General features: G+C 41.2%; 4 protein-coding genes across 5 annotated transcripts in view; 1 reads left to right on the forward strand and 3 right to left on the reverse strand.

Annotated features, from left to right (window-relative positions):
• Positions 1-311: 311 nt before the first annotated feature.
• On the reverse strand, positions 312-3,950 carry socs9 (suppressor of cytokine signaling 9). The gene is made up of 2 exons (XM_035679415.1): positions 3,792-3,950; positions 312-2,413 (listed from the first exon to the last, which is right to left on the reverse strand). Exon 2 carries the CDS (start codon positions 2,267-2,269, stop codon positions 575-577), a length of 1,695 nt encoding a protein of 564 aa, XP_035535308.1. The 5' UTR covers positions 2,270-2,413; positions 3,792-3,950; the 3' UTR covers positions 312-574.
• Positions 3,951-4,092: 142 nt separating this feature from the next.
• On the reverse strand, positions 4,093-17,594 carry LOC118341210 (protein Smaug homolog 2). Its single transcript, XM_035679414.1, has 13 exons — positions 17,253-17,594; positions 15,197-15,724; positions 14,572-15,042; positions 14,135-14,377; positions 13,884-13,993; positions 13,482-13,568; positions 12,920-13,211; positions 12,616-12,701; positions 12,169-12,284; positions 11,687-11,885; positions 11,104-11,230; positions 8,035-8,118; positions 4,093-7,022 (listed from the first exon to the last, which is right to left on the reverse strand). Exons 2-13 carry the CDS (start codon positions 15,390-15,392, stop codon positions 6,994-6,996), a joined length of 2,040 nt encoding a protein of 679 aa, XP_035535307.1. The 5' UTR covers positions 15,393-15,724; positions 17,253-17,594; the 3' UTR covers positions 4,093-6,993.
• Positions 17,595-19,175: 1,581 nt separating this feature from the next.
• On the forward strand, positions 19,176-21,113 carry gmfg (glia maturation factor, gamma). Its single transcript, XM_035679419.1, has 7 exons — positions 19,176-19,375; positions 19,784-19,880; positions 20,018-20,067; positions 20,138-20,187; positions 20,354-20,436; positions 20,651-20,724; positions 20,928-21,113. The coding sequence occupies exons 1-7, from the start codon at positions 19,373-19,375 to the stop codon at positions 20,997-20,999; spliced, it is 429 nt and encodes a 142-aa protein (XP_035535312.1). The 5' UTR covers positions 19,176-19,372; the 3' UTR covers positions 21,000-21,113.
• Positions 21,114-21,346: 233 nt separating this feature from the next.
• The window catches only part of paf1 (PAF1 homolog, Paf1/RNA polymerase II complex component), a 5,123-nt gene continuing 842 nt past the window's right edge, over positions 21,347-25,627 (reverse strand). The window contains exons 2-14 of one of the 2 annotated variants that reach the window (XM_035679417.1): positions 24,944-24,973; positions 24,740-24,832; positions 24,536-24,657; positions 24,373-24,439; positions 24,186-24,287; positions 23,995-24,100; positions 23,625-23,693; positions 23,409-23,512; positions 23,200-23,316; positions 22,969-23,097; positions 22,622-22,727; positions 22,276-22,360; positions 21,347-22,157 (exon numbers count right to left, since the gene is read on the reverse strand). In XM_035679417.1, coding sequence (XP_035535310.1) covers positions 21,730-22,157; positions 22,276-22,360; positions 22,622-22,727; positions 22,969-23,097; positions 23,200-23,316; positions 23,409-23,512; positions 23,625-23,693; positions 23,995-24,100; positions 24,186-24,287; positions 24,373-24,439; positions 24,536-24,657; positions 24,740-24,832; positions 24,944-24,973 — 1,558 coding nt within the window. In that variant the 3' untranslated portion in view covers positions 21,347-21,729. Of the gene's footprint in view, positions 22,158-22,275; positions 22,361-22,621; positions 22,728-22,968; positions 23,098-23,199; positions 23,317-23,408; positions 23,513-23,624; positions 23,694-23,994; positions 24,101-24,185; positions 24,288-24,372; positions 24,440-24,535; positions 24,658-24,739; positions 24,833-24,943; positions 24,977-25,627 lie in introns of both variants that reach the window. The other variant, XM_035679416.1, reaches the window with a different exon arrangement.

Here is a 25,627-nt window from a genome sequence, read left to right on the forward strand (position 1 = left end):
ATTCATTTACTACAGGCTGTGCAACATAACTCTGCATCTTTCCCTATAATTAAACCACAACACTAAAAATGAATGTGAGCATGTAATCACAACCTCAACGTGTGAGAAATATCTATTCCATAGCAAGCCGTCTTCTTTTTAATAAGAACAGGTAACACATGCCCCCACCTCTCACTCCTTATAATCAGCCTTGGGCTCAATGCTGGAAACAATGATTAATACTGCAGTCATGCTGCACTTCTACACTTCTGTAATAAGAAGGAAACCTTATCACAGATGATGTGTGAGGGTCGTTCTCTGAACAACACAGATCTAAATAAGTTTGTTTAATTTGAGCATAAAGAACTTTGAGTGTACAAGATCAGTGAGATTACATATTGTCTTATTAGTGGAGTTTAGTACAATTGTTAAGACATGTACAGCAGGAATAAAATAAATAAAGTACAGTGCAGTGTAGGTTAATACAGCCAGGTAGAGTGAACAAGACTCATTGTTCAGTTCAGTTTAATTCAGTTCCAGGTGAATTGCATTAAAAATGTATTTAGTAGTTTCTTTTAGTCCATCATTTTGTTCTTCATTCCCACCATGTGTCCATTCGCCGTACACGCACTTTCTGCTTATAGTGGTATTCTTTCAGGTGCTTTTTCAAAGCAGTTGGAATGGGAAGCATGTTAATGCCATCATAGGTGGTGCAGCTGCTTATGGCTGCTCTGCAGATGTGTTGCAGGGTGAATGGCTGTGTGCGGTGGATGGGGTTGGACAGCAGGGGCTCGAAGAACATGCAGGACTTAGGGTCCTTGTAGTGCTCCAGCAATCCTGTCATAGTGGGAGCATGGAAGACACTGGCATTGTGCACATCAGAGCTGAAGTTGTGGTTCCACTGTTCAATGCGTGCATGTAGCGAGCGGCCGTAACGGCGGAAGCTAACGGAGAAGAGGTAGTCTTCCTGTGCGGAGTCTCGCAGGAGGAAGGTGCCTTCGGGCTTTCCCTCAAGCAGCGTCTCTGCCTCGTAGCGGTCCATGACCCCCCAGTAACACGGGAGGTTGGTGATCTGCAGCAGGTCTGGAACTAAACAGTGAATGTAATCAATCTGAGTGTGAATGCGGTAGCCATCGTGAGATTTGTGATGCTCAGTCGGTGGAAGCACGGCTCTAGAGGGCACGCTGGTCGCTGTAACCTCTGGCTCAACCAGAGAGTCGGAAATAGTATCACAGGTGTGGACTGGGACTGGGACTGGGACTGGAACTGGGACTGAAGCCGAGGCCGAGGCTGAGGCTGAGGCCGAGGCCGAGGCCACCACCTCATCCAGAGTGTCCAAACACCTCTGCAGTAGGAGCTGGTGCTGCTGCTGTCTTTGGAGAAGAAGCTGCTGCTGCTGATGAACCGAGGCTCTGTCAGCCCCAGCTAACTCATTCATACCATGAGCCAGTTTAGGGCCGTGTTTGTAGAGAGGGTTAATTTGGGCCGTCACCTCAAACGTGTGGATCTCTGCGTTTGGTGGTGGCTCAACACCTTGCTCGATGCTGATGCGCCTGCGCTCCCGCAACCTGTCGTCTACGTCCTCCACCACAGTAGCTACGGCTGAAGTTGGGGCGCTGCACACTACCGCAGAATCGAGCACGGGAGGCTGGGTAATGGGCGCCGTGTGTTGCTTAATGAGATACCACTTCTGAGCCAGCTCTGATCCTACAGGGAAAGGGCAGTCATCCAACATCAACTCACTGAGGTGGATCTTGCGCCTTGAGGAGGCACAGGCGTTTGATGACGAAAGAGCCTGCGGCGTCGGTGCTGGTGCTGCCGCAGCCGCAGTGTGTGTCTTTATCGGGAAACACTGCCCCATTGCATCTTGGATTTTTTGCCGGAAAGTGCGACTGCTGCTTGACCCCCTGCCTTCACCGTCACTGGGTGCAGATAACTCTGTCGCTGAGCTAACTGTTCCCACCCCTGGTCTGGCTGTTACCCGTTCTTGTCCCAATAACGAGGCAGCGGCCTCCAAACCCTGCCACCTCCAACTCTCCTTCAGAGGCGAGGAGGAAGATTGGTCCCTGGTCTCTAGGTCGCTCAACAGCTCACCGTACTCAAAGCCATCGCTGACAGGCCTCTCAGCTGCCGGTTCGTGTGAGGCGAGGCCTTTTTTCTTCCCCTTTCCACCCCCTTTCCGTCCACTGCCTGCATCTCGTCTCTCCTCTGACCGGCTCTGTCTCACCTTGGGACGGGCCCCCCTCTCTCGATCTTTCCCTCGGTTCCCTGACTCCTTTGGTAACGACATGATGGATTATGTGGTGGAAAAGCAACAGTTGCTGAGGGACAACTTGTAATTGCAGTTAGCTTTTAGCAGAAAGTATCCCGTCCACATCCCGTGTCTGAGATGTCATTATCGTTGTCCAAGCACTGCGGCCACGGTCAAAACAACCTGCAAAACAAGATGAGCTCCACTTAAATGCTTGCAATTACCTTTTTGAGACACTGTCATATTACTAGTGATACACGCTAGTTTATTGGATACATTTATAAAACTGAAGCAACACAACGGCTCTGCTCAAAAAACCTTTCATTAAGGCCATAATGTTCCGATTTTTTTACACTGTTTTAGAGAGGTGCTGATTTTAGCGCTGCAACTGATAATTATTCTCGTCGTCTTTTAATCTGTATTTTTTCAGTTAATATGATAAATAAAAATTTCCCAAAGCCCAAACTGACATTAAAAACCTAAAGATATCCAGTTTAAAAATCACAGACGAATAATAAAACCAGTAAAGATTAAGATTTGAAAAGCTAAAGCTACTTTTTTCCTTTAAAACAAACGAATTAAACAATCAAAACAGCTGCAGGTTCATTGTCTGCTGATTGATGGCTAATTGACTTGTTGTTTCAGCTCTCGATGTTTCAAATGAATAAGTTTAAAGGCTGTTTGTGATGTTGAGTGTGTACTGAAAGCTATTTTAAGTGTCTATAAGAACTTTAAATTCAAAGCATATCAGGGAACTAAAAAAAACAAACAACCCAGCCAGTGCAGGCCCAACTCTAAACAAACACAACAAACAGTTTATTACAGATTTATTATAAATGTTGTTGCCTCTGTGGGATCTAGCTCTTGAATAAAACTGTATTGTTGTGATGGCCTGTGTGAGAGTTATTAGTCTATTCTCACTCTTTACGACAGTATAATGCTGCCAATGTTTCAAAACAACTGGTTTAAAGCATCCATGTTATCTGAAGCATGTGAAGCTGTGAAGCATCTTCTAATGTTTATTTATAAATCCACAATTTTAGGACTTAGCAGTTAGCTGGTTGGTGGTTTTTAATGTGGCTTTAAAACAAAACAAAAGATAAGTTGACAGCGACCCAACAGCGCTGATCAGATGAAGTTTTCTTTATTTTAACATAGCACTTGTGTCAACCGAGCTTCCTCTTTCTGTCTGGGTTTTCTTTGTGTCTTCTCTTTATTCACATCAACTATTATCGAGAGACAGCGGACGGTCGATTAAAAACATTAATTCCCCAACTTTTTTTTCCCCCCCACTTGCAATTTAAGCAAACGTTAGCCAGCGGTGAATACTCGCAAACATTCAGATTCTTGAGGGGAAAATCGACGATTTAATCACCTCCTCTTTCAGTCAAACACACAAACCGAGAACATTAACGTTAGCCATCGAGCTAAACTCGTTAGCAAGGACGGCTAGCTGGGAGCTAACTTGGGGCACTCTTTGCTGTCGGGGAGGACAAGTTAATGTGTATCTATGGCAACTTATGTCCGGCTTTCTCACCCCTAACACAAAATGTGAACATACCCGAGCGGTTGTCATCAAGTTTCCCGACGGAACAGCTCCTGTTTCTTCATGAATAAACTAATGACGGTAACAAAAAAAAAGGCGGCTAGCTCGTATTAGCTCGACACAATCAACCGTGCAACCCGGAAGTAATAAGTAACTTGTGTTAATTTCTCGTGGGAACATGAAAGGACGTCTCTAACAAGACACATGAGAGCAAAGCAAAAAAAAAACAACCTTTTACTGACTTTTGTTTTTGCTGCTAAGATGCGTATCCAATATGTGGAAGTAAATAGACACAAACACAAACCACAAGTGAAGCTGCAAAAGAACTGAACCTCTTTATTTGGACTGTCAATGATCCGACGGATGCTGCACTTCAGACCATTCACACACACGACTGACAGTAAAAAAAAAAAAAAAGTAGAGAGTAAGCATGGGATGCAAAAGGTTCATAAAATATTAGAAAATGTCTGGGGGAGTCATCGGAATTAAATATAAATTGTACAAGACAAATATACGCAATGTGACCTACAGCTGGCTGCATGAATTCAACAACCAAGCCTGGTAGGGACATTGACATGATCCTGGGACCACTTGGTATATAAGTCTCCATATGACACAGGCTCTGTACCTCCTAGTGGATGCTTGGTATATGAAAATACACAAGGCTGAACTTATTAAGTGCATTTCCCAACTCATTTCATGCATCACTGGAATGTAAACATGGAGTAAACATATTCCTTGGCCTGTTATTAGTGTTCAGTTTACTCATAATCACATCATTTGTGGCTCAGATAAGCATTGTCATCCCCTGCTGCCTCTTCACTATGCACAGACACTTGCAGAAATCTTCTGCATTGTACCTCTGTGTCTATTTGCAGTAATATGCAAGCTGTCCAAAGCTACAGAGGCTATGAAAAGGATAATCTGAGCCATTTGTAACATAACACAATTGATATACAGTATAGTGAATAGTTAAAAATAAGATAGCAGAGTCTTAAAGTTGTCAGCATTGTTAACTCACAGGAGTCCTTTGCGGGCATGAGTGTGATGCTTTTAGTAAGTCAGATCTATCCAAGAGCCTGCTCTGAAGAAATCCATGACTAGAATACTACTCAAGACCATTAAATCAGCATATTGAGGATGCTGGAGCTGTGCATTTCAGGCACCACATGAACAGTTTATCAGGACATGACAGCCAACAGTTCAATCACAAGGCCAGGAAAGATATTCTCTCTCGTCACTGCATGACCAAGAAAAGCAGGCGTTACATGCCTCATACAGTTACCAGTTGGAAAATCTACTGAAACTCATAAGGAGTCCATGGATTAGGGGGGTAGAAGGCTTTTGTTTTCAGGCTCTACCCAGCCAGCTCATGTGTGAGAAGGCGTCAGTTCTTTAATGTGTTACATAGTGAGACAATGGAGTATTCATGACATCACATAACATGAATTGGGCATTATCCCAGAGAAATGTAAACAGTGACATTTAGGCGATATAAACATACAACATTAGTTGCAAGATTTCTGCTCTCTAGCTGTTGGTGACTCTGGGCACCATCAACCATCATGTCCTCTATCTACAACAGTGCTGTATTAGTGTGGCAAAACATGCGGTTATAGAAAATAAGCATAAGTTATCAATATCAAGGGAGAGTAAAAAATACAATTGGAAAAGATATTTGTAAATAACCATCTTTACTAGACAGACCTCCTATGGCTCTGCTGAAATAAAATGTGAATGGTTATCCCTGCCTTATGTTGCAACCAAAAGTGATCCAAAAGTTAAGACCATATTACACATACATGCACCTCCGCTCTGCCACATTCAAAGACAGAGGCTGTATAAGACAGTTTTTGATTCAACACTGATACCACATGATAATGTTAGGGTTCTGAGACTGAAACACATTGAGACACAAACAGAAAATATGGACATCGTCAAGCACCTTGAAAAGTATGATTCATCAAATCATCACATTGGCCGTTTGAGGAAGAGGGCACTGCGAGGGTGAGGCGCTGCGCTCCGGAGCATTTATTACAAGATCAAGATTCATTTTCCAGAGCCAATCATAAGGGGGCCAGAGGGTTGAGATGGGTTTCATTTAGTTTTCTCACCCAGCATTAGAGTGTAAATTGAAAACACTCTACCCTCCTCACTTTTATCAATTCAATATCAAATCAGCTCTTGCAAAGTACAAACCCCACCAGCCCTTATTAACCCCTCTGGGGATTCCTCGGCACAAAATGAGATTCATCATCATTTATGTAGTAGGGCATAAAATAACAGACAAATTGCAGCTGGCATAAATTCTTGGAACTGCTGTTCTTTTTAAAAAAATTATACCATTCTGTTGCATTTCACTACAAATATCATTCTCAAATTAACAATCGCACAACCCTTCTCTTTGGCTTTGTAGATGTTTAGAGGAGGAGAGTCACTTCTACTTTGATTATGTGTTTAGGGTAAACAACCAAGACAAAAGGTGTGCCTATAGTTGAATTACAAACTTTTCCTCTAACCTTTTTCCTCCCTTTCCTGCCTTTGCCACGAAAACACATGTTCTCTAGACAAGATAAAAAGAACCAAGGAAAGTGGCCTAAGTTTCAACCAACACAAGCCCTCACTAGCACTGGTTACAGAACAGTTAGGGTGGCTAGGGTCTGTATTGGTATCTGTATGTCAACACCTGTCTACAAGTGGATCCTTGGTGAAAGTATCCTAGAGCCAATATCAGAGATAATTTAATAAAAGTGCCTTACTTCTGGCTGGGACTTTTCTGAATCTACACATTATGTGGTGCAGGGGCTGTGGCTGTCAGTGTGTTCTGGAAGGAAGCCTTGCTCCAAGACAGGAGGAAAAGAAGAGTAACTCATAGGGCAGAACCCCTTTAAGACAGCACCAATCCACCGTTTTTCTCTCAGACCACGGCAAACTGAGCCTCTGCACATCATGTCACAGTCCTGCAGGTGACATGGAGCAGTTTGCTTTTTTTTTTTTTTTTCCTCTGTCCTGCAATATAATAATCATCTGTATTCCATTTTTAATAAACTTAGTTGTATATAATAAAGTACAAAAATATTAGAGAACATATACACAGTTTTTTTGTCATTTTGTAGTGACTGCTTTGCCTGGTTTTCTTAAGCATACGTATATCTTTGTGCTGGGTGATGAGGAACTTAACAGGCCTCGACTGAAGTGTATTTTTCCTTTCTTCTTTTCATATTGTTGATGTCCGGTCTGTTCCATCTGAGGAGGAGATTGGAAATAAATGTGTTTCAAGACATTTACAATCATAGAATATACTGCACCATTCACATTTCATGCTTTAGGGGTATTTCACCATTAGAGAGTTCTACTTCTTTTGTCCCCCTTTCCCAGCGGCAGAAAAAGCTATTGATGCCTTTTTAAAATGTGTCCGTAAGTTTTGACATTTATTGCATACCTTTCATGCATTTATATGGTATATCAGATACTCAACTTAGCATATCTTATATTTATTACATATATTTCCAGATAAGTAGCAGCTCTTTTTACAAGTTGGGAAAATACACGTCACTGCTGAATTAAAGTATATACATTATCCTCGCAATGACTTTGGAATAACTAACTCTCCAAAATACACATTTGTTAATCTGCCATGACTGTGCATTTAAACAAAAGTGAACAGGACACTTTCAGACTGTAAACACAGACACAGAAAGACATCAGTAACCTGATCTGTCTGCCAGAAAGCGAGGAAGGAAAATAGTTTTAATTCCCTGAATTCCATCGAACTCACACAATAATTCATGCAGCAGAGAGACCTTAGTTAATCAGTCACAGAGTACTTGGTACACAGTAAAATAATACAGAACTACTTAAACTTGTTTGACGTGATGATACAAATTGTGTCCTTCAAGTACACCATACCACCAAACAGATCATATGTCTGCATCTTTCTCTCGCTGCAAGAGGAACTTGACTGTGACTTGACTAATGGCATTGTATAATTTAGATGTTATTATATATTAATACACAAATATAACTAGTGAAAAATGAATGATAAAAGTCAACAGACTTTTTCATCTTTGTTTTCATAGAGGAAGTTGTGTGTGAATAAATTAGTATGTATTGCTTTCTCTGATGTACGCAAACTGTTCATAAAATTCTTACTCTCATTACAAGGCTATAATATATAAATAAGGCATTGTTGTCTGGTTAGTGTGTGAGGTTTGCCAGCCAGTGGCCTATTTAGTACAGGGCTGCTGAGGACACTTACCCCCTAAGGCATGCTCTGTCATACTGAGGCACAGTGACTCCAGCGTGGGGTTGATCTCCAGGTCTGCACCTGGAACTTGGCATTCTGAGGGAATGAGTAAAAACAGAGTCCACAGGAAGATTAAGGGTTTATATAACCATCAGGATAGCCATATAGGACATTTTTATCTCTCTCTAAATGTACAAAAGCAACTGTGCATTTTCTCTAAATACATAATGCCCAAAGAGGATTCATTTACCAATTTTACTTGGAAAAGACCAATTACCATTATCAGGACATAAGTATGCTTTATGTAAGATAAGAATACCCAGTTTATGTGTGCTGTCATTATGTTAAAGTTGCAGTGGAGATCATCTGAGAAAGATAGTTAATAGATAGCAAATATGATAGAAAGTTATTTTATACAAGTTACCTAGTGCAGATTTAATTTATTTGACCAAATAATAATGTAAGAACCAGGTGATTGATACCAAATGCATTAAGTAGTTCTGTTTGTACAACCATATTTTACTGGAACCAATTAACTGGAAGTGGAATAATTCGTAGATGCTCAGTTGTTGACTGTCTGTTGTTAATCTCTATGAGAGTCTGACCTATTAAACTGACAATAGTCCTCAAAGGTATTTTTGTCTTTGTTTCAAATTAAATAAAATGGGTGAAGGTCGAATTAGTTTGATACAGTTTCACCCTCATCTGGTCAATTCAATAAAATTAAAATACCGTACTCCTTATAAAATGATTGCCACCATGAGCAAGCACTTTGCAACAGTGGCAAGGAAAAACTTGCTTTTAAGAGGCAGAGACTCTGCGAAACCCCGGCTCTAGGTGGGCAGCCATCTGCCTCAACTGACTGGGTGTAGTTGGGCGAGACGAAGAGAAACAGAGAGAGACGCACATCTTGTCTGCTTGTTGTAATGTAATCTGCTGTTAAGGATGTGTACCACGACTGGTGCAGCTTCAAAAATGTTATAATAACTGGTAAAAATCACACATTTAAAACTACAAAACAATTTTTTTTACATTAAATGCCAATGCTTACAGTAACATTTGTGAAGAACTAAACTATGTACGAAACCATCACATCAAAAACACAGTTCACACATTTCCATAAAATAAACATGCCAGACGGGATCAAACTCAAACCATTTGCATTAATAGTGCAAATTAATTAGTCTCAAGTGCAAATTAATTTGCACTATGTGACATGATGCTATCTGATGTGAATGTAGTCTGTCTCCACATTGAGGTGAGGTACCAGATCTAATGCTAAAATAGAAAAAGTGTATTTTGTGCCTTATGACAATTGCTTACAAACTAGAATGTGACCATCACTCAAGACACACTTGAGACGTATTCTGATGTCAGGTGTAAACTGCAATCTGTCTCAAGTGGATGCAGACCGATATAATAATACTGATCTGAGGCAGGACAGAGTTTGTGAGAGAGCCTCAAAGCTGGGAAAAAACCTCAATACACAGGCCAACGATGGCCATTTGAGTCTTAAGTTTGACCCTTGACTGATGTTTATACTGAGCTAGACAGCTTTAAATTGGATCATTTGTGCCCAGGGGAATACACTCTCATCCCACTCTGGTGAAATACTTTTGTTTTGTCTCTTTATTGAGGAACACATCTTTTAATAGAATGAAGAAGAAAGTTACTGGAGATAATCAAAGTGAACTCCTTCCCGTAACTTGCCTATTTTTTGTCTACTTGCATGTACTCTCTCTACATATATGTATGATCAATTCCTTGGTTTAGTAAGATCCGTTACAGGAAACCTGGAAATATGAGACAGATCTGTAATCCTAAACTATAGAAGAACATTTTAGTGAATCTATTTTAACAATCCATTCATGTGGGTGCACTAGAGCCTGCAAAAGTCAGAAAGGCAGCAAAATAATTAATAATCCTAATTTTTGTGGGGGTTATTTAAATTAAACGTTTCCACAGTATCCCCAGTTCAATTCCAGGGTGAGGACACATGCTCCTCTCTCTGTCCTGTCTGTCCTAACCCTAGATGGCATGGTGCAATAAAAAAAAAAAAAACATTAGAATATGCCATCGCTTTCCCCCACTGTTAGCTGTCACTGCATTAAGAAGGAAGATTTGTACAGCATAGCAGTAACTGAACAAGCTGAACAGTTTAGTAATACTGTCCACACACTGTCATCACCTGATTTACAATCATTTAGGAAACAATCGTGGTGCTGTGAACGTCTCTAGGTTATACTTTGAAATAAAAAATGTCTAATATATAATTGTTTATTTTAAAGTACAATACATATTGTATACCCAGTCTTCTATTTTGTTTTTGTTTTCTATAAAATTAACAGTATGAAATGGCTACTAGCTATATCCCCTAGCTGTAGACATAGAAACTGTAGCATCGCTGGGTTCATACATCCATTTAAGTTATGAACTTTTCGGCTTTGACACAATGCTCTATTATGGAAACGTCCTATGATGACTCTGTTGAAAAATGACAGGGCCATTACAGTTGGATTTACAATGCTCGTGTGTGGCATCTGGCACGCGAGACAAGGCAATCAAAAGGTTATGTATATTGTCCGAGGTGACAGATTGTTTACTGCAACATGCCGCTAAGCTGTCTTGTTATTTTGTCCTTGGCACAGAGGGAGAGCAGCTCTCTGTTGGCATCTGACCAAAAAGCCTTTTTTTAAACAAAAGTTGTGCAGCTTGTGTTGCTCCCAAAACCCACTAAAAGTCAAATCAGACTTTCAAATCTATATTCCATTGAGCAGTTCAGCTTGAAAATGAGTCATTTTACTTTAAGAATTTAGTGGTATCACAAAGGTGTTTGTCCCATCCAAGTTCCTGTTAAAACACGATGTCAGGCGATTATACACTAATGAAAACATACCTATGAATAATATATTCATTTTCTGCCAATAGATTCTCCTAAATGTTACACACTGGACCTTTAAGTGAGGCAAGACTGAAACAAATACAGTATGTCAAAACCAAAACAAGGACAGGGATAGACTGTGGGTGAGTGCATACACCAATGTTAATGATGAATAAAAGAAGCTTGACCTCGTGCAGTACCTTGCTGCTGGAACATGAGCATGGTTTGTGGGGAAGTGTGGACAGGGAGTGAGTGGGTCCGCTGCACAGAGCTGCGACTCTGACTTGGCATGCTGTTACTGCCCCCAGGGTTGGCAAACCACAGGTTCTATAGAGGAAAACACAAGTTCTCATTACACAAATGCCACTCATCCTGGAAGGTTGACATGGATTATTTATCTTTCAGCTAAGTCATTAAACAGACAGTCTTCAAGCTATCATAATGATCCATCTGTATCAAAATGTGATGCCCTAACACCTTGTACTGTCTTGTGTGTACTGATTAAACTGCCAATGTCTCCTGTTTCTAACCTTGTTTTCCTTTCGGAACAACTGTTTACTAAAGTGTATTATGACTCCTTTGGCATGTTATGAAGCAGGTCAATAACTTCACACACAGTTAATGGAGATAGGCTAAAATGTGTTGGGTTCAATTAACGTCAAGCTGTGTAGTCAGCTTTTAGGACAAACAATTTTCCTTCAACTCAAATATTAATAATGCTCTATCCACAACTTAAACAGCTTAAAGGTGTTAGAAGGCTCATCCAATTACATGAATACTGACTTGTCTACCCTGTCCTGGCAGCGCAGGACTAGTGAGTGTGTGGCGTGGAGATGCTCCCCCAATCCCACTGGGACTGAGAATACCAAGGGGCCGGGCTGGGAGTCCACGAGGGGTCATCTGGAACTGCCTTTGGCCCCGCCGCGCTACAACTCCACTCACAGAGCCCGCTGTGGGGAGGGAGTTGGACCCATAGGTCCAGCTGGAGTAAAAAAAACAAAAACAAAAAAACAAGGCACATAACGTCAGAAATCAATGAGTGTTAAGAGAACTGCGTGTTCAACTGCTGAAGCTACTTCACATGAAATGGTAGTTATTATTTGAATGAGGAAGAGAGAGTGAAAGAGAAAAGGGAAGGGAGAGAGAATCAAAGTAAAAGTTAGACAGTAGGGATGAATGCAGGCAGAATGTAACATTCAGCTGGTGTGACATCTCCCCCGCTAAAGAGGGAGATCAAAGGTAAAAGAGGGCTAGCAGATTCGCACCCTTTCTGTCGGTACACAGGCATGTCCAGCATAGCTTTCCGAGGGAACAGGCGGAGCAGTTTGAGGACCTGCTGCTTCCAGGAGACCAGCCTTTTCTTGTGAGTTTCTGAGAAAGCCTGACACATAGAAAGAGACAGCAGAAGAAAAAAGGTTTCAGCTTTTCAAAGAGCATTAAAGGCACTTCAGCAGTTGCTTCAATAATCTGTGATTTTCAAAAAGGAAAGCTTTATTCATTTCAAGAAAAAAAAAAACCATAGATGATTGCAAGAGTCTATGTTACTAACAAATAATGTCAGTTTGTTTATATGGTATTTTCATCATTTAATATTTATGAGGGTTTTCTTGTGCTGTAACTACTTACTATCATTAGCTGCATTTACTACATTGCACAAATGCAGACAGACAAATGACTTAAATGGAAAAAAAAATGAATTTTCAGGTTCTCACCTCATGTGTCAGACACTTCTCTATGAGCTGGAGGTAACAGCTGATATTCTCCTCATCTGGCCTTGACACTAGCAGCTGGGTGCACACTGAAACAACAACAAAAAGCCAGATATTCATGTTCTTATTCATCTCTATGAAGTATGTGATTTATGTTGAATAGTGACATGGATTATTTTTTTTATGCTGTTGAGTGTGTCTTCTGTGTGAGCAAAATTTTAAGAGCACTTCCTGTAAGGACAAATCATATGTAGTCTACCGTCTACGCGTAATCAGTTTCAAACGTGGAGAAACACCTTATTCGTACCTTTACCCATGACACGGGTGAACTGTCCAGCAATGTCGCCGTCTGAGATAGGTGTGGCTGGGGAGTCTGCGTCACAGGGAGGCGGGTTGTGGGACTGGAAGCCCTCTGAGGCCGGCTCTTTGTCTGCTCCTGTTTTTGTGGCTTCTGAAGGGGAGGGGGCTGTGTCCGGGGAGGTGGCTGCATCCGGAGCAGTATGTGCTGCACTAGGTGGGCTGTAGGCCTTGATGGGTGTGGTGATGATCTGTTGCAGCTCTTGAAGGGCATTACGCAGGTTTCCCCCTTCCAAAATATCCTGCCATGAGGTGACAACATCAGCGTCACATGCTGTGTAAGCTATTCAGAGGTAGGCCCTGCCAGCCCTGCTCTGTGACTGTTTCTGTGCCGATCAGCAGAACGGGACATTTTTGAAGGAACTAAATCAAGGGTCGCATGATCATTGACAAGTGTGTACTCAAGTGCATTTTTCATCAGTACAAGTGAAAATTCATCAAGACAAAACACTGTTGCCCCCTTTTTTGTTTTTAGCACTTAGAGAAGAACATCATCATCCCATTTGAATTACCTTTTCCAAAGACTTGAGCACACTCTGCCTCTCTCGCAGTTTCTGGATACTCAAGGCGATCTTGTGTCGTGCTCCTTTAGTGACATTCTAAAAAGAAGTGAGTAACAAGATGGTATGAGAAGCAGGCGAGTCATTTCTTGTGGGAACACTGGGCAATTTATACAGTTACTAAATAACAAACCTAATCACCATTTGTTTCATTAAAGCCAAGGGGCAGAGGCAAAATCGCACCATTTGTATGTGTGACTGGTTCGATATAACTGTAGGGTGCGTTGCTTAATTTCATGCCTCATTGAGAGTTGATGTATCATCAGGTTTGAGGACAGTAATGTTAACAATTGATAAGGAGGGTGGAACAATCAAAGCCCAGCCCTAGTGTATGTAAAAGGGAGGCTTAAAAACCTGTGACTCCAGGTGCTGCTCTGTTAGAATCATCATCTCTTCATAGGTCATCTGGGAGAAAAGTGATGCATATTTATGAAGGCGGAGACTCTTCAACCACGCAGGAACATCTAGAGCAAATAAACACAATGGACAAAAAAAAAAACAACGTTTCGTTACATTTCAGCTTATATCACCATAGCTGTTGGCTGTGTGTGGCTTTTACCAGAGCCAGATGCAGAGAGCGCTCAGTTTAGGTAATGAACTCTGACCTTTCATGCCACTGCCATCCTCCTGGAACGTGTTGCGACTGGAGCCCTGTTCTTCTGTCTGCTCACTGCCTGAGGAGGCTACGCTGCTCTGGGGTGAAAGGGGTGCGTGGTCTGTTGAAATGAAGTTCTGCCGCCCCCCTGCATCATCCTGGCTAACCCACTCAGAGCCACAAGCCTGGGGACTGGAAGGAATAACGGACATGGACTTCTTCAGAGGGCTGGGCTGCATCTGCCCACACAGACCTGGCAAGGGAAACAATTCATATATGAGGAACAACAGAACGTCTTAATACCTATGAAAGAAATGTTGACAAGACTTTTAACAAAATGCACACTGTTTGGACAATCGTCTACAATGGCCTCATATGACCCAACCAAACTTGTTCCTCTCTGTGTTTTCAGCCAATTTGAAAAGTTAGGAGAATGACAAACATTACCTGTGTTATTGCTGTTGATGGGAGATGACATCCCGCCTGGGAAAGGCATGTGTCCGTTCTGGCCTGCTGGAGACGTACTGGATGAAGGGGACTTGTCGTGCCAGGCGTGGCCAGGTTCCAGAGCCTCAGCAGAGCTCGGCCATTCATCTGAGCCCTGGCGCGGGTGGTAGGGGCTAGGTGGGGCCCGGGGTGCATAGCCACTAGATAGGTGTTCCTCCAGGTGGTTTAGCCACATGGCCAGAGAGGTGCGGTCATCCAGTGTGGTGGCAGGGTGGATGAGCGCGTAGGACAGCAGCTGTCTGCTTTCTTCCACAAACAGGCTACTCTCAATGGTGTGACTCAACACCTTCTGAAGCAGCTTCATGTACTCACATTTGGCCTCGCTGTTGCGTGGCTGCAGCAGAGGCAGATGGGACAGCAGCAAGGACACAACCTTCTCCTTTGGCTCCTGATGCCACTGGCTGACAATTGCTAATGACAAAGGGCAAAAAGATCATTTCACCAGCAATTCATCTTTTATTGCTACATTAATATTGGCCTTCTTCAATGTTAGGAAAAGAAAGCACAAACAGTGTTTGATAGTCACAGATAATTGATAATATGTAATAAAAAAACTCTCAGCTACCTGCATTGTTGGCCTCAGCTTCTAGTATTTGGATCTCTGTGCAGTCTGCCAGCCAGTGTTCAAGGCAGATGTGTAAGAAGCGAGCCTGGGTGCGGGACACCCTCTTCAGGAGGGACAACAGTGCCACCGTCTGTTCACACTCATTCCAGCCCTTGAACCAATCTGTGAGGATACCTACCTGGTCTCGGAACATCATGGCGTGTCTCCTCAGTAAGGAGAACAGGAATGTGTGGATGGGGAGGGGGGTACTGGAAAGACTGCTTTCTCAGACACAGACGGGATCAGTCTCACCCCGCACAGCGGGGTCGTATTTGCAACAGTCCTGGGATCCCCTCAGACTGGACCGAGGGGCCCTCACATGGTTCAGGTGCAGAAGGAACTGCAGACAGGGATGCCGTGGGGATTACTGGGAAGATGTCTTGTGAGGTGAGGCTGAAAGAGCGTAACAATTCTAGCTGGTAATGAAACAAGCAGGAAAAGCTTTTTGTTTTTTCACTCTGGCATGTTCAGGATCACATCATCCGTGCCCTATAAAATCAACAAAAAGACAGAGAAGCATCTTAGGTAACATGCATTCACCATGACATGACCCCAACCACACTCTTCTATATTAGTGAACATCAGTACTCTGACAGATTAAGTCCACCAGTGAAAGTACTAGGGTAATATATAATATATAAACAAGAGATGATGGCACACGTAGGACAAACACACGGCTTCAACCTTTTATGATACGCAGATAATGGCAATAATAAGGAATATGACATCAAATAGGAGTTTCAGATGGACTCAAATGGACTGCGTGTAATCCAAAACAAAATCAGATATGGAAAATATTCAAACAAATCTTGCAAGTCAATCGCTTCTTCACAATCTAATCTCTAACAGTGACAGAAAGGGTGTTATTTGAGGGAAGCTTTTACTAATAAACGTTATGACTTCATAGGGGCATGCTCACGCTGCTTGCGTTGTATCATAATGATAAAAGGCGCAGGTCACTCACAAAAGGTGTGTCAAACACTTTTTTTTTTTCAAGATAAGACTCAGGTCAGTAACTGGGAGTAATGCTTAACACATAACACTAAAATAGGCTGCTGTTCAAGGAATAAGAGCTGTCATCAGTGCCAAGTATTTACAAAGGCTAATTATTAGAATACGCTACTTATCAGCTACTGAAGAAACATTAATCAATAACCAGCCAGGGTAATGCCAAAACTACTAACTGCAACCGGTACCACCTGTAACACTATGAGCTATAATTCTGATTAAAGCACAAACATGAGTGTCCGTCTATAAGCTCTGGTCAGCAGACTGTTGTTGTGATTATCCCTGCGAGGTTTATAAAGCTGGAACAGGCTAACATTTCACCTGGTTCAGTAATGGGACGCTCATAGCAGACTTACTAGACAGTATACAGACATGGATATATATACACATACATCTATAGATACATTCAGAGCAGAAGTATCGATAGTTCACTGGCTTCACCACGCCAAAAATCACGTGACCAACCCAAACGAGGCCTCATCAGAGAGGTGTCGCGCTGGTTTTGAATACGGGGGTCGTCCTGTCAATCTCCATCTGTAGACTCTGTTTAAAGGTGGTCGGGTCTTTCTATACAAGCTACTGGACAAAATGCGAATTAAAGCAGTAAAGCCACTCGTACTGTGACTGTTTCATCGTGGTCTCGAGCTTTTAATCCATCCAAACAAATGCAACACCACAGATTTCTCCAGCAGATGTCGCCGTTTTTGACGGTATAAAACCCTCCGAAACAGTGAACCTTTTCCAACACAATTGCTTCACAGTTATTCAGCGCTTCAGAAAAGCTTCGTTTCACCCATCTCCAGCTCGCTCGGCCTAGTTAATGAACAGGGTTTCTGGATCTGTGTGGTGTTTCGCCGAAGCTGTTGCTGCCCCTCTTCTCATTTCACTCCAATCTTAGCGGGGAGGTTGAAACGCAGTTTTAATCGACAGCAGGTTGTAGCTAGTTAACTAGACAAACTTACACGAGTCGCCATCTACAATAAACGGACTCAAAAGGTGTGTTGTTTACCTTTGTCGGTTGTCACTGGTCAGCGAGCTAGGCTAAAGTGCTAATGCATAGCTAGCTCGACGGTAGGGCAGGGGCAGCTAGCAGGGGTGCTAGCGCTAGCAAGTTTTTTTTTTTTTTGCTAATAGATGCAATAAGGTTAGCCTAGCTGAGAGAAGCGTAGATTTCGATCCCGTACGAGGTATTCCTTAAGGGTATTCCGTGACGGCGGCGAGCTCCCGTGGTTTCAAACACACCCTGGTGAAGACTGTATGTACAAAATGTTTATTGCAGTGCAGAAAATAAAAAGAGAGTACGCCTGGAGAAATCTACTTCGGGTTTGAGTTGACGTAAGACGTGGGTGCGACGTCATACGTCTGGACTGTACGTAGTGTTTTGTTCCGCCCACAGTCTGGTAAATAAAGAGGCTCCCACCCTGAGAGCAGAGCAGATGGAGGTTTTTTTTTTTTTTTTTTTTGTAGAGAAGTAGAAACACCGTTGGACTCGGGTTTTTAATATGGGAGAAAAACAGAAAACTGTTGATAACCAGAAGGCACTCTTCTCAAACAGTTTTATATATATAGTATGGTATATGTGTTATATATGAAACGCTCCATATCAGGTTTTTTATCTTGGGTATTGTCACAACTACTACCCCTAAATGTTTTTTTTCCCCATATAACAATGATTTGTTAATTAGTTTTATGATAATAGTAATAGTAATAATCAATATAATGTCAGAAAATACTTAAATAATCTCAATTGAACGTTCCCAAAGCCCAAAGATATTTAATTTCAACTGATAAATCTTCAACATGGTTGAAGAAGCTAGAAGAATTGAATGTCTGGCTTTATTGCCTTACTCAAGGCCAAGGGTATTGGACCACCAACTCCACAATTAATGAGCAACCACTTGAGCTACAGTCACCCCACTTGATAATGGGTTATTAACACTCTATACTCTTTGCACTACAGTCCCCTATGCTGCTGTGTCTGACTTGAATTTCTCCTACGGGGGATCAATAAAGGTACATCTTATCTTTTCTTATCATTTGTGTTAATTACATTTTTGATGATCTAGTACTTCATTATGACTGTTTCAGCACCAACGACAGCTGAGTATTTAGGGAATAGTGAATAAGTTAACAAAGGAGTCATAGTTTGACATTATAAATGGCTGAGAGAATTTTAGGATTTAGGATAAAGATTGAGATCCTCCATACAGAGGTGGTTGTTGTTGACGGTGAATCAACATCAAATAACATAGAATAGAAAACTGTTGTTGCTTTGGGAGTGGGTTGAAAGCATAATGTAATCTGGCCGCAACCATTTCCCACAGCAGGTGTTTGCTTTCAGCTGTCAATGGCAAACACACCACAGCACACACAAAGGTAAGTGGCAAACGACCTGCTGTGACATCACAGGTTGGGGTATGGCCAGGGCTGCAACATAATGGTATGTAATGCATTTACCAGGAGAGCAAACCTGTGACGCCACTTTCATTTTTTTTTCTGCACAACAGTGATTCAGTTTGAAGCCTGCAGGCGTGGCCCAAAATGTAACAATCAAACATTTTAATAATGCACCATAACCTGAACACTTTTAACAATATGGTGCAATATTATTGTGTGCTGTGACAGAAAAATTTTTTATTAAAATATTTTACTTTGGATGCCTACATCTCATTGCATATAGTTCTATACTTTTACTTTTTTGTTTAGCATTGTTCTTTTGTGGTGTTGTTAGATCGGAGGACCTTTTCAAGCTCTGTAAGTTTCTATTTGATGTTATGGGAAGTGAAAGTTGCTCTTGCGATAGACATATTGTAAAACTGTGTTCTTCAACATCAAACTGTACGACGCTATTAAAATTAAACACAATCTCTTCTGCCGTACCAAGATGCATTGCTTTTAATGCAGATCTTTTTGTTAATGCATTCAAAGATGGTCATCTGGTTTTAAACCCCACTTGGCTGAGTTTGCACGCGAGTCATTTTGTGCTGTTAAAAACAGGAAGCAGAACTGCTGAATGCTCGAGCCTGCCCTCCCCTTGCCATCTTAAGGAGGACCTTGACAGTCTGAGAGGAGCTGTCAGCAAGACAGAGTCACCCTGAATATAGAAAGACAGGAAAGGATCCTTTGAGAATGGTAGGTGAAACTGATGCAATTGTTTGAAAGATTTTGCCACTCTGTTCAAATTTACTGGATTTGATGACCTGTCATTTATACATTTATGTGTATATATATTTTTTACTTTACCATTGCGACGCATGTTGACCATCCCCCCGCGCGCTTTCACACAGGAAACTACATTCTTGCATGTTACAGCAAAAACATTTCCTGCCCTCAATATGTCAGAATAGTGTTATGAATATTTAATGCATCCATACAAGGTTGATAGAGACCTGAACAGATGTCTCTTACTGACTTACTTTGTTTCTATTTGTGGCCCGTAGACCAATCTACTTTATCAAAAGCACTGGAGCATATGGGGATGTTTTAATATTTCTTATATTGACACAATGTGAGTGATATTTTTGTTACGCTATTTTGCAGTCGAGCTCTCTGGTTGTGTGTGAAGTGGAGGAAAGTCTGAAAGCTAAACTGAAAAAGTTTAGATTCCGAAAAGAGACCAACAATGCTGCCATACTGAGTGAGTACTACATACTAATGTTGAAGGTTATTATTTTTACATTTGTAACTTGATCAACACAAATTCAAATCCCGTACAAATATCAGTGCATCAACAAACACAACCAAAAACCCTAAATATTCATTTTTATTTTTTAGTGAAAATAGACATGGCGAAACAACTTGTCATCCTTGAGGAAGAATATGAGGCAAGTGACATTTTTTTTTTTTTTTTTCATTCTGCATTAAATGTCACTCAAACTCAACTTTGTCTTTTAGGACATCTCACTGGACGAGTTGAGAGATGAACTTCCAGAGCGGCAACCCAGATATCCTGATTGAATGTCTTATGAATAGAGCAAAATCCTCAAATTCACCCAAAGTGTACTTGCAAAATCATCTATTGATATAGAAAAAGTTGCAACGAAAAAAGTGTTTTAACATTTGAAAAAAAAAAAAAAAAAAAAAAGTTGAAATTCCTTGACAGTAGTGCACATTCATTGTCTACAGCTACAAATATGTCCATGGGGATGGGAGAGTGTCTTACCCTCTGTGTTTCATATTCTCCAGTCCAATGGGTAAGTAGTTAACTCTTTAATCAAATCTTTATGGTAATATCCATAGTAATAGTGTCTTAAATCAAAAGCAATCGTTTTCCATTATCTCCTCACGTCTGAAATCCACTTTATTAAAATTTATTGTAGCAATGAAGGTGGCACTTACTAGATTGGCTGAGGTATGTTTGGTAAAATCACAGAACCACTTGGAAAAATGTCAATTCCATTTTAACAGGATGTAAGCCAGAGCAGCAGATGATGTATGCAGGCAGTAAGAATCAACTGGTCCAAGCTGCAGAACTCACAAAGGTAATTATCTCGTAATTATGACCTACAGTTTATCATACCTCCATGTACAGTATATTGAAGAATGATAATAAAATAAGTATTTAATGTAATAAAAAATAAACGTCTTTCTAAACATGTATATTAATTTTAGTTTAGAAGATGCACCTTTAATGGTAAATGTTCTATTCTTCTTGAACGTGACACTCTATGCTTTACTCTGTGAGGTCTTTGAAACAAGAAATGCTGATGACTTGACAGAGGAATGGCTGAAGAACCAGCTGGCATTTTTTCGCTGAATATGCATCTCCCATATCTCCAACTACTACTACTACTACTATCAGCCTTTTTCTTTAAATCTTCACTTGTTGTGCATGTTACTTGTGCTATTAAATGATTTACAATACGAAAAAGTTTGATTTGTCAGTTTTGCAATGAAATCAATCATTTTAGACATTCTTCTATTCCTTCAAACAAAAGTGTGAACTAAGCATCAACTAAACAAATATTTAATCACTTTTAAATGGAGCACAGACAGTCCTGTACTTCTTGGCAGATTGTAAAATAAACTGTTTAATTTATGGAATTACTTAGAGGTTCCCTGAATCCGTTAAAGAGGGAAAAACAACAACCTTTGACCACTGAGTTTCTTACAAAATGTCACCTGCATTTTATTATGCGCTTCAAAGCTGTAACTCAATGACATGTCAAAAGCTAAGAGAAGAACATGATTTTTACATGATCCTGAATATTTTTGACAGACAAGAAAACATAGAAATGGTGTACAAATAGCTACTGGTGCGCAAGTTAAATCTACAAATAAAAACTGGATTGAAGAGAGATGTCCCCAGTCCAAAACCAATTAGCATTCTTGCACACACAATTTAATTTGATATTTGCAATCATGAAGAAACTACAGCCCCGGACTGAGCTAATATCAGGGTCAGTGACAGGGTGGCACTGCCATGTTTGGGGCTGAACATAAAGATAAGATAGGTGGCCATCACCTTTCTGTCCGGACCACAGATCTCATTCACTGTCACTGGCATCACTGGAGTCTGAGCCTCTCTCACTTCCACTTCCACTCTGCGCCCTCTCCGAGTGGTCGCTGCTGCGGTCGCTGCGCGCTGGAGAGGCACTGCGACTCCTGCTGCCTCCTCTGTTCCCTCCTTCATCCTCGCTTCCGCTGCCCTCCTCCCCGCTGCTCCTGGCTGAGTTCTTGGGCTCGTTGTCATCGCTGTCATCGTCACTGCCGAAGATCTCTTCCTCGTCTCGCATTTCTCTGGTCCTCTCCTCGCCGCTCTCACTTCCGCTACCGCTCAGCTTCCTCCTCCTCTTTTCTTTGTCCTCATCCTCTTCCTCTTCTTCTCCCCTTTGTTCCCGGTCTTCGTCTTCCCTCTCGGATTCGCTGCCAGAGTTCTCTGCCTCACTGCCGCTGCCCTTCTCTTTCTCATCACCTGGAGAAAACAATTCAGAAACAGAAATTGATAAAAACCTGTCCTCAGTGCATGCAGTGAATGGTTTATCAGACATGCTAGTGCTACGGTGCAGGAAGTAGAATACAAGAAAACTGACCAGAGTCCGGTATGTCCTTATCCATGTCGATGTCTTCCTCTTCATCTTCTGGTTCATGGTTCTCCAGCTGAGCTTTACGTGCTTCCTGAGAACCACAATGAAAAGGAATCAGTCACCAGTACACTGCCTACTGTCCAAGAATCCAAGCTTATAGATAATGCTAGAGGAGCTCCAGTCATTAGTTTAGATTAATTGAGTCATGTTGGAAAGCACTGCTGTAGGTCTGATAGAATAACCTACTGAATTTAAGAAAATAATTCAGTCACTAAACTCAATTCAAAAGTCCTACTTCCAAAAACAAAGTACTGTCCAATAAGTAGTACAAATACCTGTAAAGTACACTCACCTGGGCTTCGAGTTCCTTCTCGTTCATATCTCTGTGCTTACACACCAGCACAGCGTTTGTGGTCGACTGTGCTCCAGCCTTGGCTCTCCTCTTGCTCAGACGCACCCTGCAAGACAGAGGAAAGACAGTCAGTGGACAAGGCCTAACAGTTTCCCGTGAAAGCCCCTCATATCATGGTGGTGGAGCTGCGTGTTTTGTGCATCATCAATTGACACCGAACTTTCTAAAGCACAACAGTCTACACTCATGAACTAAACACACCAGCGGCAATTATACCTGTAAAAAGGCACACTTCTTTAAGTTGAGGTGAAAAAACAAACAAGTTTCTTCTCTGATCAATGACTCACCTTGTCTCGAGCTCATTGTAGTAAACACCATCTCCATCTCTGAAGATAAAGAAGTAGTTTTCCTCATAACCCTTGCTGGCTTTGTTCTTGACATTCCAGTTGTACTCCCTGGCTATCTTGTAATCATACCTGAAACAAAGAAAATAAAATTGCATTATTGCTTTCTGGTATACACCATAAAATGAGAAAAGTAACATGAGGATTTTCTGGCTGCAATATTTTTTTACTTACAGATCCTCAGGCATATAGTCCATCCCTTCGTCGCAATCTCTCTTGCGCTTGCGAAGTGTTTCTTCGTGGGGCAAGAAGTAGGCCACAAACTGATTTCCTTCCTCATCCATCATACCTCTGTAATGAAGAGAAACAAAACATGAATTAGCATTTATGTAATAATACAACAGTTGAAATGCACAGCCGCGCAACAGATATTTTGACGATACCTGATCATGGCCTGAGACATCATTTCCACTCCAGCTGGTCCTGATATGTCTTTAGGTGCTGGATCAGAGTCAAAGATGACTTGAGCACATGGGTTGATCCACATCTGGGTGAAAGAGAAAGTGTACAAATTATTACTATATGAAGTACAAGCACACAGACAACTTTTTTTTTTTAAATTGATGCATGTACATTTTCTGAGTGAAATTATAACTCACCTTGAAGTCAGGGAACACAGGTAGTACCTCCACAGGAGTAACTCTGGGTTTACTGTAGTGCTGTGTAATCTGGAGAGAAACAACATGTTTACAGACCATAGCCCCTTTTCTCAATTATCCAAACATGCACGTTGACCAAGAACACCTTTTCTATTTTGGGTTAATGTGCTGATTTGCATCTGACACCTGACCATTACAGTCTTCTACTGCACTGAGCAGCTCTACAGCAATAGCTGAAGAAAAGGTTTTGAGGTTGCAAACCTATAATATTTCAAATGGACGTGTTTAAACTACTGTCTTTTGTTTTTTACTTGCCTGAAACATAAAAGGATGCTAAAGGGTTGAGCAGCCTAGTTATACGCTCACTCACCGATTTCTGTGCATCCTCAAATGTCTTCTCAATGGCAGAAATCTGGCTGTCTCTGTCCTTGTAGATTTCTTCTTCTGTAAACTGCTGTTTGACTGATACACCGATCCTAAACACAAAATACGTCTAGGTTATACACATGCACACAAACTCATACACCTTTCTATAAGTAATTTCAGAGTTACGCAACTTACTTGACTTCCACTTTCTCATTGGAAACACCGTATCTGTTAAACTCTGTAGAAATATATTCCGTCTTCCTCATCCACGGGACCACTTTGGCATGCTGCTGTGACCTTATAGGGAAGGAGAAAACGTTTAAACAAAGAAATCTCCACATGAATCTACAACAACACGAAACTGCCCATTTAGCAACCTTACCTCTTCGAGCTGGATGGTGCCTGGATGTCCTCTTCCAACAGTTTCTCATCAGCAGGATCCAACAATACTATCAATTTAAAAGATTGGTTCAGTCTAAACACACATTTCATGAAAAGCAAGATGGTCACTGAAAAAAAATATATGACAACAACTGGAGACTTACTATTGGGGTCTATGCGGTAAGTGTCTGGGTTGATGAGATCAATGGTGACCCCCAGGTCTGGCTCAGTCAGGAGCTCATGCTTGTGCTGCTTCTCTAGAGAAGTGGCTTTGTACTGTACAAATCTACCACAACAGAAACACAAACGTCAAGCTGTGTCCATCTTCAACAGTGTGTACTTCGTGGATGGAGAAGCTTGATGTTTACCTGTGCTGGTCGAATGGATATGTGATGAATTTGGGGTCAAAAGGGATGTCAGGCAGGCTGTTGCAGTACTTCACTCGACAGACCACGCCTGACCTGTCATGTGCACAAAAGTACGGGAAATACAGTTTGGGTTAGCCTACACGTCTGTATACCCTGGCACTGCTTTTTTAAAAGAAGGGAGGCAATAGGGCTGAATCTCCTTACCTCTCTGGGACAGTTCTGTGAGAGGACTGCCTACTTGAAGAGAAAACAGACATCTGTTAGACTTGTTACCATCTCTCATAAACAAATACTGCAGCGTGGCATAAATGTTTAAATGACAAGTTATTAATAATGCACCACTGTGTTATTCAGTGCTCTCTTTATCCTTGTATTATATTATGACTGGATGAATAGATCGATCTTGTTTATATTTTGGTGCACAGAGAATCACTGAGAAACCCGCCCTTTTCTACAGTTTGAAGACCTCGGACACACATCTCTATCCCCCTTGCACAAATGCTCTGCTTTTAATTTAACCTTAAAACTGAGGGAGAAGTCTCTAAAGCTATTGCCTAAGCACATTTTATCAAGACTTTAAATACATTTAATAATCTCATTCTCGTCCTAAATGCAGTGTAGAAGTCGTTTAAAATGTTATTTCATTCGTTACGGGATTTGTTTTGCCTGTACTGTACAATTTAATGCAATCAAATACAACTCTATTGTAGTAACTTAGTACGTTAATATATTAGTAGGTTAATATATTAATACTTTAATATGTTAGTACGTTAATAAATTAGTAAGTTAATATATTAATACTTTAATATGTTAGTACGTTAATATATTAGTAGGTTAATATATTAGTTAATATATTAGTACGTTAATATATTAGTACATATATTAGTT

The sequence above is a fragment of the Morone saxatilis genome, unplaced genomic scaffold (assembly GCF_004916995.1).
Source record: "Morone saxatilis isolate NCDOM2014 unplaced genomic scaffold, NCSU_SB_2.0 Contig8, whole genome shotgun sequence".
Lineage (NCBI taxonomy): Eukaryota > Metazoa > Chordata > Actinopteri > Moronidae > Morone > Morone saxatilis.

What these genes read in the sequence shown, in the direction of transcription:
- socs9 (XM_035679415.1), bottom strand. Translation starts at nt 2,269, where the DNA reads ATGTCGTTACCAAAGGAGTCAGGGAACCGAGGGAAAGATCGAGAGAGG.
- gmfg (XM_035679419.1), top strand. An exon ending in CAACAATGCTGCCATACTGA is followed by an intron (nt 19,881 to 20,017) that starts GTGAGTACTACA and finishes TTTATTTTTTAG; the next exon opens with TGAAAATAGACATGGCGAAA. An exon ending in AAGCTGCAGAACTCACAAAG is followed by an intron (nt 20,725 to 20,927) that starts GTAATTATCTCG and finishes TTACTCTGTGAG; the next exon opens with GTCTTTGAAACAAGAAATGC.
- LOC118341210 (XM_035679414.1), bottom strand. Translation starts at nt 15,392, where the DNA reads ATGATGTTCCGAGACCAGGTAGGTATCCTCACAGATTGGTTCAAGGGC. An exon ending in AGCTGAGGCCAACAATGCAG is followed by an intron (nt 15,043 to 15,196) that starts GTAGCTGAGAGT and finishes CTTTGTCATTAG; the next exon opens with CAATTGTCAGCCAGTGGCAT. An exon ending in GACAGAGCATGCCTTAGGGG is followed by an intron (nt 7,023 to 8,034) that starts GTAAGTGTCCTC and finishes TCTCCTCCTCAG; the next exon opens with ATGGAACAGACCGGACATCA.